Here is a 13,220-nt window from a genome sequence, read left to right as displayed (position 1 = left end):
TGCCACCCAGCGCCTATCAATGCTCTGGCCTAAGTTCACTTATTTTGTTTTTATTTGTTATATTTTTGCGTAAGTTCACTTTATAGCCACTGCACACCCACACCCATTTAGATCAGGTGACGCATTCAAATCTTTTACGGAACCAGAAGTAGCAATACAACAATGTAAACAATTTATGAGTTTATGAACTAGGAAACAAAATATTCAGATCTTTCAACAACAAAATCAGAGTGTGTGAGAGCAGGAGTCAAAACACCAAACAGTCTGTCCAGACAGAACAAAAGTTTCTCACCAGGCACAACTGAAGTAGCTTGAAATCCACATTGAAACAACATCCTTCAACAACTGTCCATTATTGTATAATATTGTCCAATAACTGTCCTGAAACATTTTAGGACATCTTTTGACAGGTTTTCATCCTTTTCCCTAGACTGACTCATTTCAATCTTATTAGCTTTTAGGATCACAAACACATAATAACATCTTCTTCTTCCTTTTTTTTTTTTTTTTCCATCTTTATTTCAGTTATTATTTAAAAACACAAAGATTCTTGAAAGGGATGTTTCCCAGTACAAGACAAACCGTGCTTCCTGAATTGTCCCTGAAGCATCGGGGGGTAATTTTGGTTGTATAATCAAAGAGTCCTTGTGCATCTGTCTAGTTCCTGGGTTTGGGTTTTGGCTGGGCTTGGAGTGAGACAGTCCTGTATCTCTCCGTCTGGTAGGCGTCTGACTCGATGGCCTCGCTGGAGTTGTTCAGCGTCACATACACATCCCCGTTGATCTCAGTGACCTTATGAATCCTCTGTTTGACACCCTTGGAGCGCCAGTGAGTCATCAGGGGTTTGGCTGTGGGATCGACCACTGCTTGGTAAAGCCCCTCCCCTTCTGCCAGTGTGATCTTGTACTTGTGCCATGGACACACGATGCACAGACTCCCATTAAACACCTAATGGGGAAACAGCATGACGGTGGTAGGAGAAAAAGGACATAATAATAGCAGCTGGAAAGATAGTGTCACAAAAAAAAAACACTATTAATCAACTATTTCATAGATAGGTTTAAATATTAGAAATGTACATGACTCTTTACAGGGATTGTGTGTCAAATAGTGCCTGATGTGTTTTTACGAAACTTATTCCAATATTCAGACAAAACTCACCTCTATGTCTCCATACTGTAACGCACCACCTGCATCTGTCAGTGAAATAACAAGTGTCATTACACACAGCAGTGTTTCAAACATGTACATTATGTCGACCCACACAGTCTGAGCTTACGGTAGCACCGCATGTCCATCGCATGAAGCTGCCCCTGGTGGTGCAGGACCAGCACCTCTCTGCATCCGTTCACCAGCTTGGTCACACGCCCAGCCTTCACAATGTCCTCCCTCTTTCCAAAGAAGTGGCAGGCGGACGGCGGGGGAGACGAGGAAGAGGAGGAAGTCTCAGTCGTCTCCTCGGAGGAGAACATTCGGAGCACTTCTTACAGCAGATTTCCTGGGATTGAATAAGATTATATTTTTAAAAGTAATGTTTACCTTTTGACCCGACAGGAGAGTAAACTGCTGGTTTATGCAGACCTCGTAGACTTAATTCACACTACTGTCAAGACCCATAACATACATTGTGTTTGTCCATGTGTGCTCATTTCCAGCAACTTCCTCATTCCATGTGGCTTTTTAAAAATTGAATCTACAATACAACATTAACTAAGAGAAGGAATAGATTCAAATACAATCAAAACATATACAGTAAGGTATTTGCTATGTGTGAATTTTTCACTCCCAACTGATCATCATTTTATCTTTGTGTCTGGTCCAGACACAGGGGGAAACACATTATGATTTATTAATGGCGGATAATTCCTCTTTAATTAGGCACTTACTCATTAATTCTCAATCTAAATATTACAATAACCCACCTTTTATGTAGTCGAGTCGCATCTGTGACTCCGATTGTCACCTCTTAAGTTCCGTAGCTGGTTGCCATGGCAGCATTTCTCACGGGATCTTCCAAATGCCAACTGGAGATGCTAATTAGGCTACATGTCCGGGGTGAGACATGTGATTTATCCAGCTAAAATTATACACATGAATGCGATTATTTATCAATCTCAAACAGCCCTGCTAAATCATTTGGACATTAACTAAGAGAAGGAATAGATTCAAATACAATCAAAACATAATTATGGACACCATAGAAGTGTAAAGAAAGCCACGGGTCTGCTGTGTTTGAGGAAGAGCCACTGTTATGTGTTACATCCAAAGTTGTCCCCAGAGAAACACGGAAAGGATTTTCCTTCTACCCCCAGTGTGGCTCCACCTACTTGACTGGAGTGTGGATTAGTAAATGGGGAGGAAAGGAAATTAAAAAAACAACAACCCTAAATTCTCCCCATTATTCCTCTTACTCTAAAATAATAAACAAGAAGACTGAGTAGCTTCTATGAGGTTTTTCCAAGCAAAATTGTCTTCATCCTTGTTCTGATAATAATTCCCTTCTTTGTTGCAACCTATCAATCAATAGGCTACATGTTTGACAGTTATGGTCCATTACAGTGTCCAGTAGGGTGCTTGCCTATTGCATAATAACCATCTCTTCCTTTGGGCCACCGCCACGTACTCTTCTAACACCGACGTGTTTCTGAATAATGTAAAGATGTCTTTCTGTGGCCCCAATGTTGAAAAATATTACATTGCAAACAGACTATGTGCAAAGTTTACACAAAGTATTCATGCATTCACCACTACATAGACAATACATATAGTTTATAACGCAGCCTGCCAATATGGGCATACTGTATGATGGATTAGGCCCGATATGAAGGATAAAATTGGATTACTTGAAAAAAAACAAAAAAACATGGCTTGTAGATAATCAAATTCAAATAAATCTGTTACACGTGCAATTATGGAAATTATCTATCAATTTATCACAACATCAGGGGCTAAACCAAATTGCCAATTTACAATGGTATTTAATCATAATGTTCGGATCAAATCAACACCATGCTCCATACAATATAGCTAGATTGTTTAAATGAACCCGGGTGATATCAATAACAATCTCTGTGACATCATTAATAAACCCAGCATTGGTCTTCTCAGCTCTCCGTGCTGCTGTAGAGCCAACGGAGGTAAACGTCTTAATGGTTTAGTCTGAGAAGGCTTTTTGTCTTAATGCTGGTGAGCATTAAGCCCTCTGACGGATTATCCCCCTGTTTCATGCTGAACTGGGCGTAATTTGACCGGTTGTCCTCCTTAAATTGTGCATCTACGTCCGATAACATTTCTCCCTCTCAGAAAAAACCTGCCCGACCAGGAGCCGGTACCCGTATGCTCTCACGTGCTTCTTCAACCGTTTTCGTCGTCATGGAGACCCAAGCTGTGTACGGAAATAGTGACGCCACTCAAGCTATCAACTTTGTGAAAGGTTTGTCAGTTGAACTAGCTCGAGTCATTTTCTGCTGCTAAAAAAAAAAAAACCTCAGGAGGGGGTCTGGTAAGTTTTCTGCAGATTTTTTTTTGAAAAACGTATTGTTCTTACAGTTAGCCAATTTGTACATGAAACTATTTGCAAGCTAAGCACAGTTTTTGTCAATATCAAAAAAAAAAGCATGACAACTTTTCCTTTATTTTTGGGGTGTGGTTTGGTTCTAACAACACTTAGACAGGTGTCAACGTCACACTTCCTTTTTACTTTATGCTATGCAGACATAAATATAAATTGCTGAGGCAGCGCATGAAATCCCAACATTACATTACTGTAAGGACTTTGGCTCTGCCTTGAGGAAATAGGGACCCGTAACTCTGTTGCTCTGTCGTGATGTGAAGCAGCATTTCATTAGCACAGGTATGAAAAACACTTTTAACTTGTGTATGCACATAAAGCGGATTTCACTCATGCCGTATGGCAGGGCTATTGCAGCTGCCGGCAAACCTGCTGTAGAAGCCAACAGCTGCTTGACCATGCCTGCTATATTTATCATATTTACTACTATACAGAAATGTGTGACGGCTGCACAGTGCTGCCCTGGCTGCATCCTGACCTCGTGTCAGATTTCACCATCGTACCACCGTCCCATGCTTTGCTTACCGCCACGACAGAGCAGGGTGGTAGTAATGACACGGCGACTGACTCGTGAGCATTATTATCTGATAGACATCACAGGGGGAGGTAAAACAGCAGCAACACACTGTTTTGGAAAAAGTTTTGTGTCTGCAGTTCGTAGTTGTTTTGAGTGATTTTCTGTGTAAGTTTAGACTTTAATCACAGAATTACTCTAGTTGTGCTCTGATTTCTTTTGCAGGTCTTTGCTTTTTGTGACCAACTGACAGTGACTAAAGTGACATGTCTGCTTTATCCAGAGTTGGTTGAGTAAAGTAACCAACTTTAAGGGAGGACATGACTCTTTGCCTGTATGAGTGTCTGAGAGCAGTTGAGCTACATCGTCACTATGCAAGGTAAGCACACTCAATGGACATATAAACTCACACTCACTCTGTATTCTCTTATAAGATTATTTGTCCGCCTCTTTCCTGTCCTTCAGGTTCATCTCAGCGGGTGTTTGTCGTGCAGCCCACCTTTTAACGCTGAGCATGGAGGCCTACCCCCTCCTGGGAATCTGTACTATGGTGGACAGGACTCGGCTCTTCCATCTGGTCCAGCTGGTCAAAACTCTTGACCTGGAGAGCCTTGGATATGACGATGGTGACGATTATGATGTTGATGGAGGGGATGAACACCATGCTGTAGAGGATAGTAGCTTTAGTCATGATGTCTGTGCAAATCTTGATGAAGATGTCAGTACTAACGAGGATGAAAATGGAGCTGCTTTGAGTAGGCTTAATGAAACCACTTTTACCAAACCATCGTGCGTTCGCAGACGTCTTGATTTCAGTAATGAAACCATTGATCATCATCAGAGGCTTTTTTCTTGTCCTGTAGACACTGCTCATGTTTATGCAAATTTGAATAGAAATGATGAGTCAGTCCAGGGAAATGGATCAGGCAAACCTGTGCAGCTTGATAGTAGGAGTGCCGTGGTATGTGGTTGCCAGGGGAACAAGAAGTACAAGCCGTGTTTTCGTAGTTACCTTTCTGATCGTTATAAAGTAGAAAACATCAAGCCAGAGATCACAGGAGGGATTTCTCTGTACAACTCTGACACCATATTGTCATCAAAGTGTGTGTCCTTTCCCAAACCCAGTCCTGCAACAGTGGCATCAGGGACATTTAACAACGAACCATTTGGATGCAAAAACAGAAAAGGAATCTCTAGGAAGCAAAATCTCTGTACTGATATGGGCAGTAATGGGGGTATTGGACGCATGGTTAAGCAGACACCTGTTTATGAAGCAAAGAGAGAAGCTGGCTACAACTACGGACTACCACTGAGTTCTCCTCCTGCTCCAAACAAAAAGTGAGTGTCAGTGGTTTGTATCGTCCTCACTGCTAGCTTCCTATCTGCAAATGTCATATATCTCGGGGATGACCACAGTAAGTTATTCACATTTACTGAACATAAAATGCATTTAAAAAAAATATATAAAGTATTCAAAAGCCACAATACTTACATTGAAGAAATAGTTTTTAAATAATGTACATGCTCTTTATGACTGTCTTTTTTAGATGAGGATGTTTACATCAAATTTTCATATGAGTATTGTTTCCTTTGGACATGATCATCTTAATTGTGGCTGTGATTTATGTGTGTGTGTGTGTGTGTGTGTGTGTGTGTGTGTGTGTGTGTGTGTGTGTGTGTGTGTGTGTGTGTGTGTGTGTGTGTGTGTACCAGAAAAGCAGGGGAGCAGCGGATTAGTGTGTGTGTGAGGAAAAGACCTCTGACGCATACAGAGCACAAAAGAAGGGAGGCAGATGTTGTGACTACTCCGGGTGGGGAGTGTGTGATTGTCCATGAAAGCAAAGAAGCTGTGGATCTCACAGAATACATACTACAGGTAGATGTTTTAAATGGAGGAGAAAATGACAAATCATTGTATTGTTACTCAGGTGGATGCTGAAGGTCACCTTGTAAAATCATTAGGCTTCTTTTTGTTTATTTCTGACTTTGCCCCTTGCTTTTTTGTCCCCACAGCACAGGTTCTACTTTGACCATGTCTTTGGGGAGGAGAGCTCCAATGAGGAGGTGTATCAAAGAACAGCATATCCTCTGGTGCAGCACATGCTCAATGGGTATGTTAGCATTGATGTGATGGTATTTGTGGAGGTATATATTTTGTCACCATACCATCTTTTCAGTCCAAATGATTCAGTTTTAGAGTTTGAAGCACATGTTTTGCTACTCTGTACTTCCCATACGTTTATATTTTTGTTGTGTGTGTCCACAGAGGTAAGGCCACCTGCTTTGCATATGGCCAAACAGGTGCAGGGAAGACTCACACCATGCTGGGTTCATCTCCCGGGAGACCAGGGTTGTACGCTCTGGCAGTTCGGGACATTTTTGCTCACCTGTCCACTGCACACACATACTCATCCCTGCTGGTGTATGTCAGTTTCTTTGAGATCTACTGTGGTCAGCTGTATGACCTCTTGGACCACAGGAAAAGGTTTGTGTTTGTGTCTTGTTAGGGTTGTGTTAGAAGAGCGTACGAATTTGTGAGGTGGAGCTTGCACACTAAAGAAGGAGACGAAGATGACCAGATAGCAAATGATTAAAAAAAAACAACCTGATGAATCTGGTTTCAAGTATTGAAATATTTGTCATTAATTCATCAGTTGTACATTAGTGTGACAATAGGCCTGTTTATATCCTGAATTGGATCATTTGTGTTTCTATAACATTATCATACAAGAAGCAGTTTGTCCTTTCTACTTCATATTTGGAGTTTTAGTTAAACCTTAATTTTCTTTCTTTCTTGCTTCTGAAGGCTATTTGCCAGGGAGGATGGACAGAAAGTGGTTCACATTTCAGGACTGCGGGATGTCAGAGTGGACTCTGTGAGCTCGCTGCTTGAGGTTCGTCCCTTCTTTAAAAACTGCACCATGTCCATGCTATATTGTCCAGAGCTGGGGTTCTGATTAGCACCCAAACCATTTGAGCACAATAAGACAAAGACTTTGATTCTAAAATGAGAGCTCTACCATTAAAACAAAGAGAAAAATAGTATGGTTGACAATCTAAATAGCTAAATTCATAATAAAGGCAAAATCCCTCTTTTTTTAATATTCAGTAGGACAGTGCCGGGAGAGGGGTATGACATGCAGCTATGATCGAATCATAGATGTAGCTGCTGTGGGGATGCATCTTAACCATTCCCCCTCGCCAAATTTCCTGGCACTATGATTGAATGAGAGCTTGTCTTGCATATCTGACTTAAGTTTGTTTTTGTTTTTGTATTTTAAGTCCAAATCATCATCTCTTTCTAGCACCTCAAGTCATCTGATTGTGTACTAACATCCTCACCAATACACCAGCAGACCTTAAATACTTATATATCGCCCAACGAGAATAATTCTAGGAATTTTATAAGTTTGAAGTAGTGACTACCACAATCTATTTGACAAATTTTTTTTTTAGATATCAATCTCTTGCCCTTCTCTTCTTTCTCTTCCTTCTCCTGAATTTTTTGTTGCTTTTACAAAGGTGATTTCTCAGGGTACAGAAGAGCGCACACAGGGGATGAGTGGCGTGAATCCACTTTCCTCTCGTTCCCATGCCTTGCTTCAGATTCAGCTGAGAGATCCAAACCAGCGCACTGTAGGCAGGTGAGTTACAACGGATGTGGTTTTTTTAAATTAATTTTAGGCTTATGGTGTACACACTTTGTGACAGCTATGTTTTTTTCTCCCGGAAGCGATACTAGAGTTATTGGAGTAAAATGACTGAAATAAGAAGTGGGTGTGTTTGTGTGTAGGATGTGGTTTGTGGATCTGGCAGGAAGTGAGAGGGCCTCAGATGCCAAAGAACCAGACAGGCTGAGTCGTATGGAGGGAGCTGAGATTAACCAGAGTCTGTTGGCTGTAAGTTATACAGACACTTTCATATACACTTATGAGATCCCCTAAAGTCAAAGATATTTGTGAAAGTATGGTCTTTCCCATTGACAGTTTGTTTGTGTTTTTCTCAGCTTAAAGAGTGTATCCGGTCCCTTGATAAAGAGCAAGCGCATACACCTTTCAGACAAAGCAAACTTACTCAGGTAGTAAGACTCATGTAACTAATGATACAAGTTTGCATTAATATCCTGGCCAATTTTCTTGTTTCATCAACGACACCCCTGTGTTTTCATATCGAATGACTTCATTCTCATTCTAGGTTTTGAAAGACTCGTTTGTTGGTGACTCAATGACATGCATGATTGCCAATATTTCACCTGGTCACACGGCAACAGAACACACACTTAATACACTGAGATATGCCAATCGGTAAGTGTTTTGTGAGTGTTGTGAGAAGGTATAATGGGAGGAGGTTATATATTTGATTTGTTGCTTGAAATATTTATTGAATATCAGTTCAGAGCCCTCATTCCTCCTATTTAATACAATATGATTTAGGGATTTTTTTTTTTTTTTTTTTTTTTTTTTGCTCCCATTTCATGATGTCCAGGGTTATGGTGGCATTAATCCCTGTCCACTATTTGAGATTTTATGTATACTTCATTTTGTAAAGGGTGAAGGAGTTGAAGGGACAAAGCGGATCAAGAGGACGAAGAAGAGGCAAGACAGTGCCCTCTACCAAGCATAGCCTGACCAACAACAGCAGAAGCAGGAGTGTTGGCACCCGAGGGAAAAGTCCCCCTAAAAGACCAAAGTTAGAGAGACAAAGTGAGACTTTTGGTCCCACCACTCCTACCAACAGGTCACCCATAGGGGGGGCAATTCTCTGCTCGACACCAAAGAACAGCAAATGTGGAGAGGAAACCAACGCAAGGGACAGAAAAGGGATTGGACTTGAACATGTTACACCTGTTAGAGGTTGGCTGAGGATGGGTAATAAGAGACATGGGAGTAATGAAGCAGGTGAAAGGGAAGGCAAGAGCATAGAAAATGAAACTGATGGAAGTCCTGGCTTTCACTCCGTGAGTGAGCAAAGCGTCAGAGCAGGACTGTTGTTGGGACAACCAGTAGACCAGCAGCTTCACTTGTGGGAATCGCAAAAACATGGAGTAGATAATGAGGGTAATTCATCTTTTACCGTAAGGGAACCTGGATTCTACAACATGGAAAAAGATAACCCACAATGCATTTTGAAAGAGGAGAGAACGGAGGAGAGAAAATGGATAGAATTACGCAGACAAGTGGAAACCAGGAGAGACAAGAGTAGTGAAGTAGAAAGGCTAAGGGAAAGAGATTTCCAAAAGGCCGATGAAAGGAATAAGGAGAGGGAGAGGCATCTGAAAAGTTATCATGAACAGCTGCAGCAGTTTATCCCTTCATCTAGTTCTTCATCTTTCCATCTCTCCTCAACTTCTACATGTCCATCTTTATCCACCTTTACTCAGGATTCTCTCTCTTCTGTTTCTCCATCACCTCTTCAACACTCCTCTCGCCTATCAGCTTCTGCCCATATGTATCACAGTTTGGTAGATGTTTTAGATGCATGCAAAGCCAGGGTTGAGATCAGGGCTGATGGTAATAGAGGAAAGCAGCCTCATCCCAGTGGTGAGATTCACTTACAAACTGAATCCTCTTTAGTCTACAGTGATGACACGGATACGAGTGGTGACTGTGGTTGTGTTGGTGAAGACTGGAGGGTGTCTTTGGAAAGGACAGAGGCAAGATTTGAACAAGAAAGGGCTGAAAGTGAGAGGAGGTCGGTGGATGCGACGGGTGAAGCAAGCGTCAGGAGGGACGATAGCCGGCCGACTGGGATGGAAACGGGGGAGAGGAGATGGGCTTGGATGGCAGCAAAGGAGACAGAGCCAGCAAATAGGATGACAAGGGCAATTCCAGCAAATGTAGAGGCACAGTTGTCTTACAGCTGTGATTCAAAAAACAGAAGGGAATTATCTGTGGAAGGACTAGATGCCTCAGATAGCGCAGCTGATGGAGTGTGGAGTGCTGAGCAGGGAGGAGCAGCTGATGGTTTAGCGTCTGCCCACAGCAACAGTCTCTTCAGCTACCCTTCTTTTGATTCAGCGCTTCTGAAAGCTCCTGCTGAGCGACCCCTCTCGCCAACCTGCAAACGAACCAAAGCATTCCTGACTACAGACAAACTTGGCAATGTCTCTCTTGAATTGAAACATGTTAAATGCAATGCCAACATTCTGCCTCTACCATTGAAAAATACCTCTGAGACACTGCCATCAAACAGCCATACAGGGAAGGAACTATTGTCTGCTGCTGTTAATGCCAGTGGAAGACAACTGTCACATGCTCAGTCCACTACATTACCTCTCACAACTTCCATCACACAGATTGGATTTAAAGTACCTGTTGAACCCCTCAAGAAACTACCTGAAAATCCACCTTACACGCAGGTACACAGCCATTCAGACATTAAAGCTAAAATGTCACCTTTACCTCAAGATGAGACTTCAGCAGATTCTCATAGCAACGTCATGGACCCACTCAGCATCTCCCTCCTTCAAGTGGACCAACAAGCTGCCACAGCCTCGTTCCTCCAAGGAGAAAACAGCAACACCTCACTCTGTCCGCTTGAGAAAGACAGATGGGAAAAGAGAAAAGTGTGTCTCACATGTGCAGAGATGGTGGGGAAAGTTTTAGAGGATGAAGATGTAGAACTTCGCCTGTCTTGTTTGGAGCTGCCACAAGCAAAGACCCACCAGCCCACCACCTCTGATACTATGAGAGCTACTAATCACAGCGTTCATCCAGGAAGGAACAAACTTCATATTCCTGAGGTTATGCAAGGCTCTCTACAGGACCAAGAGGACAGTCATAAACCCAAAACTAAACCAGCTGTTGGCAACAAGGCCTCGGCATCTTCACCAAAACCCTCTACATGTGCTTCTGTGCAAACCTCCATCATGTCACCCTCTGTGCAGCACCATAGCCACACTAGTTCACCCAGTTTGCGTAATCTAATGACAAATGCCACAGAAATCCCAAAGGAATACGCACACGATGAGAACAAAAAATGTTCACGTTCCATTGCAAGAGCACAGTCAGAAAACGTCCCGGGCCCGTTGAATGCAGTGCCAAGCCGATGTTACGCAGTACACTGGAACCATTCCAGCGACTCGAAAATGCCACCCCCCCAAAAAAATCCTGCAGAGTCAAATGGTCAGGAAAGCATTAGTGATGACCAAATTCTACCCACAATCCATCTGTTTACCCTGAACGACTTGGACCATGCTAAGTGAGTACCAGAATACTCACTATTTTTGTAAAATACCAATCGAAAATAAGTGCTGTTGAAAAATCTGGTTCCCAAATGATAATAGTACTAATTTGTTATAAGAATAATGGAGTAATCATAAACTACAGGGTATTGGTTTGAGTAAAATATATATATTTTTTTCTAACCCTATAAACCAATCTAACTTTAGGTGGTGCATTGTCGAGGCCCATTGGGAGCAGCTAAAAGAGATGGAAGCTTTATGCCATAAGGAGGGAAAGCTTCTGTGTCAGCAACCTGATATGGTCAGAATGAATCCCAACCAAAGTTGTTTGTTTATTTCAGTCCTCTACCTTTCTTTTTGTAAATCATGCATTTCAAAGTGATAACACATTCTTGTCTGTCTGTTTTATAGATATTTGGGGATTATGTCCACAAGCTTGAGGAGATCATGGAGAGAAAGGCTTGGTGTGTACGCAGCATGAGAGCTCAGCTCCAGCAATATCTGAGGCACCTTCAGTCTAACCCCCCCCAAGAAGATAAGCATGATCCAATTACTTGAATTAAATAATTTAAGTAGCAGGAGTATGTGCATTTTTTTTTTTACACAGAACAAATTGTAGTCATGGCAAGCTATTGGTGCATAATATGTTATCACTGACAACACAAACAGTATGACTCTGCTACAGTAATATTACACGTTTTTTCATGTTAAAGTGACCTTTATGAGTTCATTAGGCTCTGGACAAATATCACTTGGTGTGGATGACATTAAGAGATATGTATACAAGTAACTTTAATGTGTTTTCCCATGAGAATAATATATATAGAAGAATCAAACAGGTAACATATGTCCATGTTTATGCATTCTGATAATAGTTAGCTTTGTTTGTTTTTTGTGTTCTGATTACATACTGATTCAGATGCTCACTGTGCATTTTAAAAATCAAACATGATTAGTTCTTTGGATCCTAATTTAATTCATTAAGTTCATCTATGTATATATTACTAAGAAACTTAAATGTTTTAGAAATGAAGTTATTTCTTGTATTTCAAAGTTATGTCCAGTTTGATGTGATAAGTTTCTCCTATAGTTTCTGATGAATAATTTTTTCATCAGCTTAAGTCTGGCTTGGTCTTTAAAAGCTACTAGTCTTGAGTTCTTCTTGTGAAAAAAGTTACAGAAATGATCACATTGTCACTTTGAGACATTGCCTTGGTATTTAACTTAATTAAGAGTTTCAATTTTCCTGTTTGAGTCATAATTTTAGTTTCATCCATGGTCTAATGCTATCAAAGACCAGCCCAGCCTGTTAGTTATTCTGTCTAACTGTGTGCTTCGCTAAATCTCTGACTTGTGAATGAGGATACGCAGAACAAAAGATGCAACTAATATTTTGAGAAACTATTCTTTAACTCAGGTTGTGAGATATGTTTACTAAGCAAATGGAAACCTTTTCAAGTAGTAAATTGTGAAGACTGTAAGATTTGTTTTTTTCTTGTGATAAGATATTGTGATATTTGTAAGGTAATTTTCAGTTTTCAACTGCGTTATTGAGGCTCCTTGGTTTTTGAAACAGAAGTTTAACTGTTAAAGAGTGAATAAAATTTTGTAGATAACATTGTTGTATGTGTTGTCAAATATTAATATTAGAAAGCATGTGATTTGATGATAATTTTAGGACGGTGCAAACAGAGTGCAAAACACCCCCTCAAATGTGTTCTTTTTACTCTAAGAAATGTACACATCTAGCTATATATATATATATATATAAGTTAAAGCTTAAAGTAGGCCAACATACAATTAGTCTACCTAAACACAGTGGGAATACCAGAGGATTACTGTAACATTAAATAAAAGATTGAGATGTTTCCTTTAAACCCCTCTATAAACAAAGAGTGAAGCGTCACATTCATACCTGAGCTCATCTCAGGAGTCGGCGCTGTGCCGTTCCA

General features: G+C 41.0%; 2 protein-coding genes across 3 annotated transcripts; one reads left to right on the top strand and one right to left on the bottom strand.

The window, feature by feature from the left end:
- Positions 1–165: 165 nt before the first annotated feature.
- Positions 166–2,242, bottom strand: LOC138191460 (Rieske domain-containing protein). The gene is made up of 4 exons (XM_069138301.1): positions 1,923–2,242; positions 1,280–1,498; positions 1,162–1,196; positions 166–948 (listed from the first exon to the last, which is right to left on the bottom strand). The coding sequence occupies exons 2-4, from the start codon at positions 1,470–1,472 to the stop codon at positions 658–660; spliced, it is 519 nt and encodes a 172-aa protein (XP_068994402.1). The 5' UTR covers positions 1,473–1,498; positions 1,923–2,242; the 3' UTR covers positions 166–657.
- A 1,194-nt stretch (positions 2,243–3,436) lies between these two features.
- Positions 3,437–12,884, top strand: LOC138191886 (kinesin-like protein KIF24). 2 transcript variants are annotated; one of them, XM_069138948.1, is made up of 14 exons: positions 3,437–3,502; positions 4,311–4,464; positions 4,551–5,423; positions 5,799–5,961; positions 6,099–6,196; positions 6,352–6,570; positions 6,892–6,979; positions 7,608–7,729; positions 7,879–7,984; positions 8,092–8,163; positions 8,280–8,389; positions 8,634–11,285; positions 11,476–11,569; positions 11,680–12,884. In XM_069138948.1, exons 2-14 carry the CDS (start codon positions 4,406–4,408, stop codon positions 11,824–11,826), a joined length of 4,803 nt encoding a protein of 1,600 aa, XP_068995049.1. In that variant the 5' UTR covers positions 3,437–3,502; positions 4,311–4,405; the 3' UTR covers positions 11,827–12,884. The 2 variants fall into 2 exon arrangements, with proteins under 2 accessions (XP_068995049.1, XP_068995048.1); XM_069138947.1 differs by lacking the exon at positions 3,437–3,502 and adding an exon at positions 4,161–4,177.
- Positions 12,885–13,220: the final 336 nt, after the last annotated feature.

This window comes from Embiotoca jacksoni, unplaced genomic scaffold (assembly GCF_022577435.1).
Source record: "Embiotoca jacksoni isolate LCO1_2020_lvr unplaced genomic scaffold, fEmbJac1.0.p SCAF_8, whole genome shotgun sequence".
NCBI classification, from domain to species: Eukaryota; Metazoa; Chordata; class Actinopteri; family Embiotocidae; genus Embiotoca; species Embiotoca jacksoni.
The sequence above is the reverse complement of the archived record's forward strand: the minus strand, read 5'-3'. Positions and strand labels throughout refer to the sequence as shown.

Coding starts and splice junctions, on each gene's coding strand:
- LOC138191460 (XM_069138301.1), bottom strand. CDS start 1,472: ATGTTCTCCTCCGAGGAGACGACTGAGACTTCCTCCTCTTCCTCGTCT. Junction 1,197..1,279: donor GATGGACATGCGGTGCTACC/GTAAGCTCAGAC, acceptor TTTCACTGACAG/ATGCAGGTGGTGCGTTACAG. Junction 949..1,161: donor TACAGTATGGAGACATAGAG/GTGAGTTTTGTC, acceptor TTTCCCCATTAG/GTGTTTAATGGGAGTCTGTG.
- LOC138191886 (XM_069138948.1), top strand. CDS start 4,406: ATGACTCTTTGCCTGTATGAGTGTCTGAGAGCAGTTGAGCTACATCGT. Junction 5,424..5,798: donor CCTCCTGCTCCAAACAAAAA/GTGAGTGTCAGT, acceptor TGTGTGTACCAG/AAAAGCAGGGGAGCAGCGGA. Junction 6,571..6,891: donor CTCTTGGACCACAGGAAAAG/GTTTGTGTTTGT, acceptor TTGCTTCTGAAG/GCTATTTGCCAGGGAGGATG.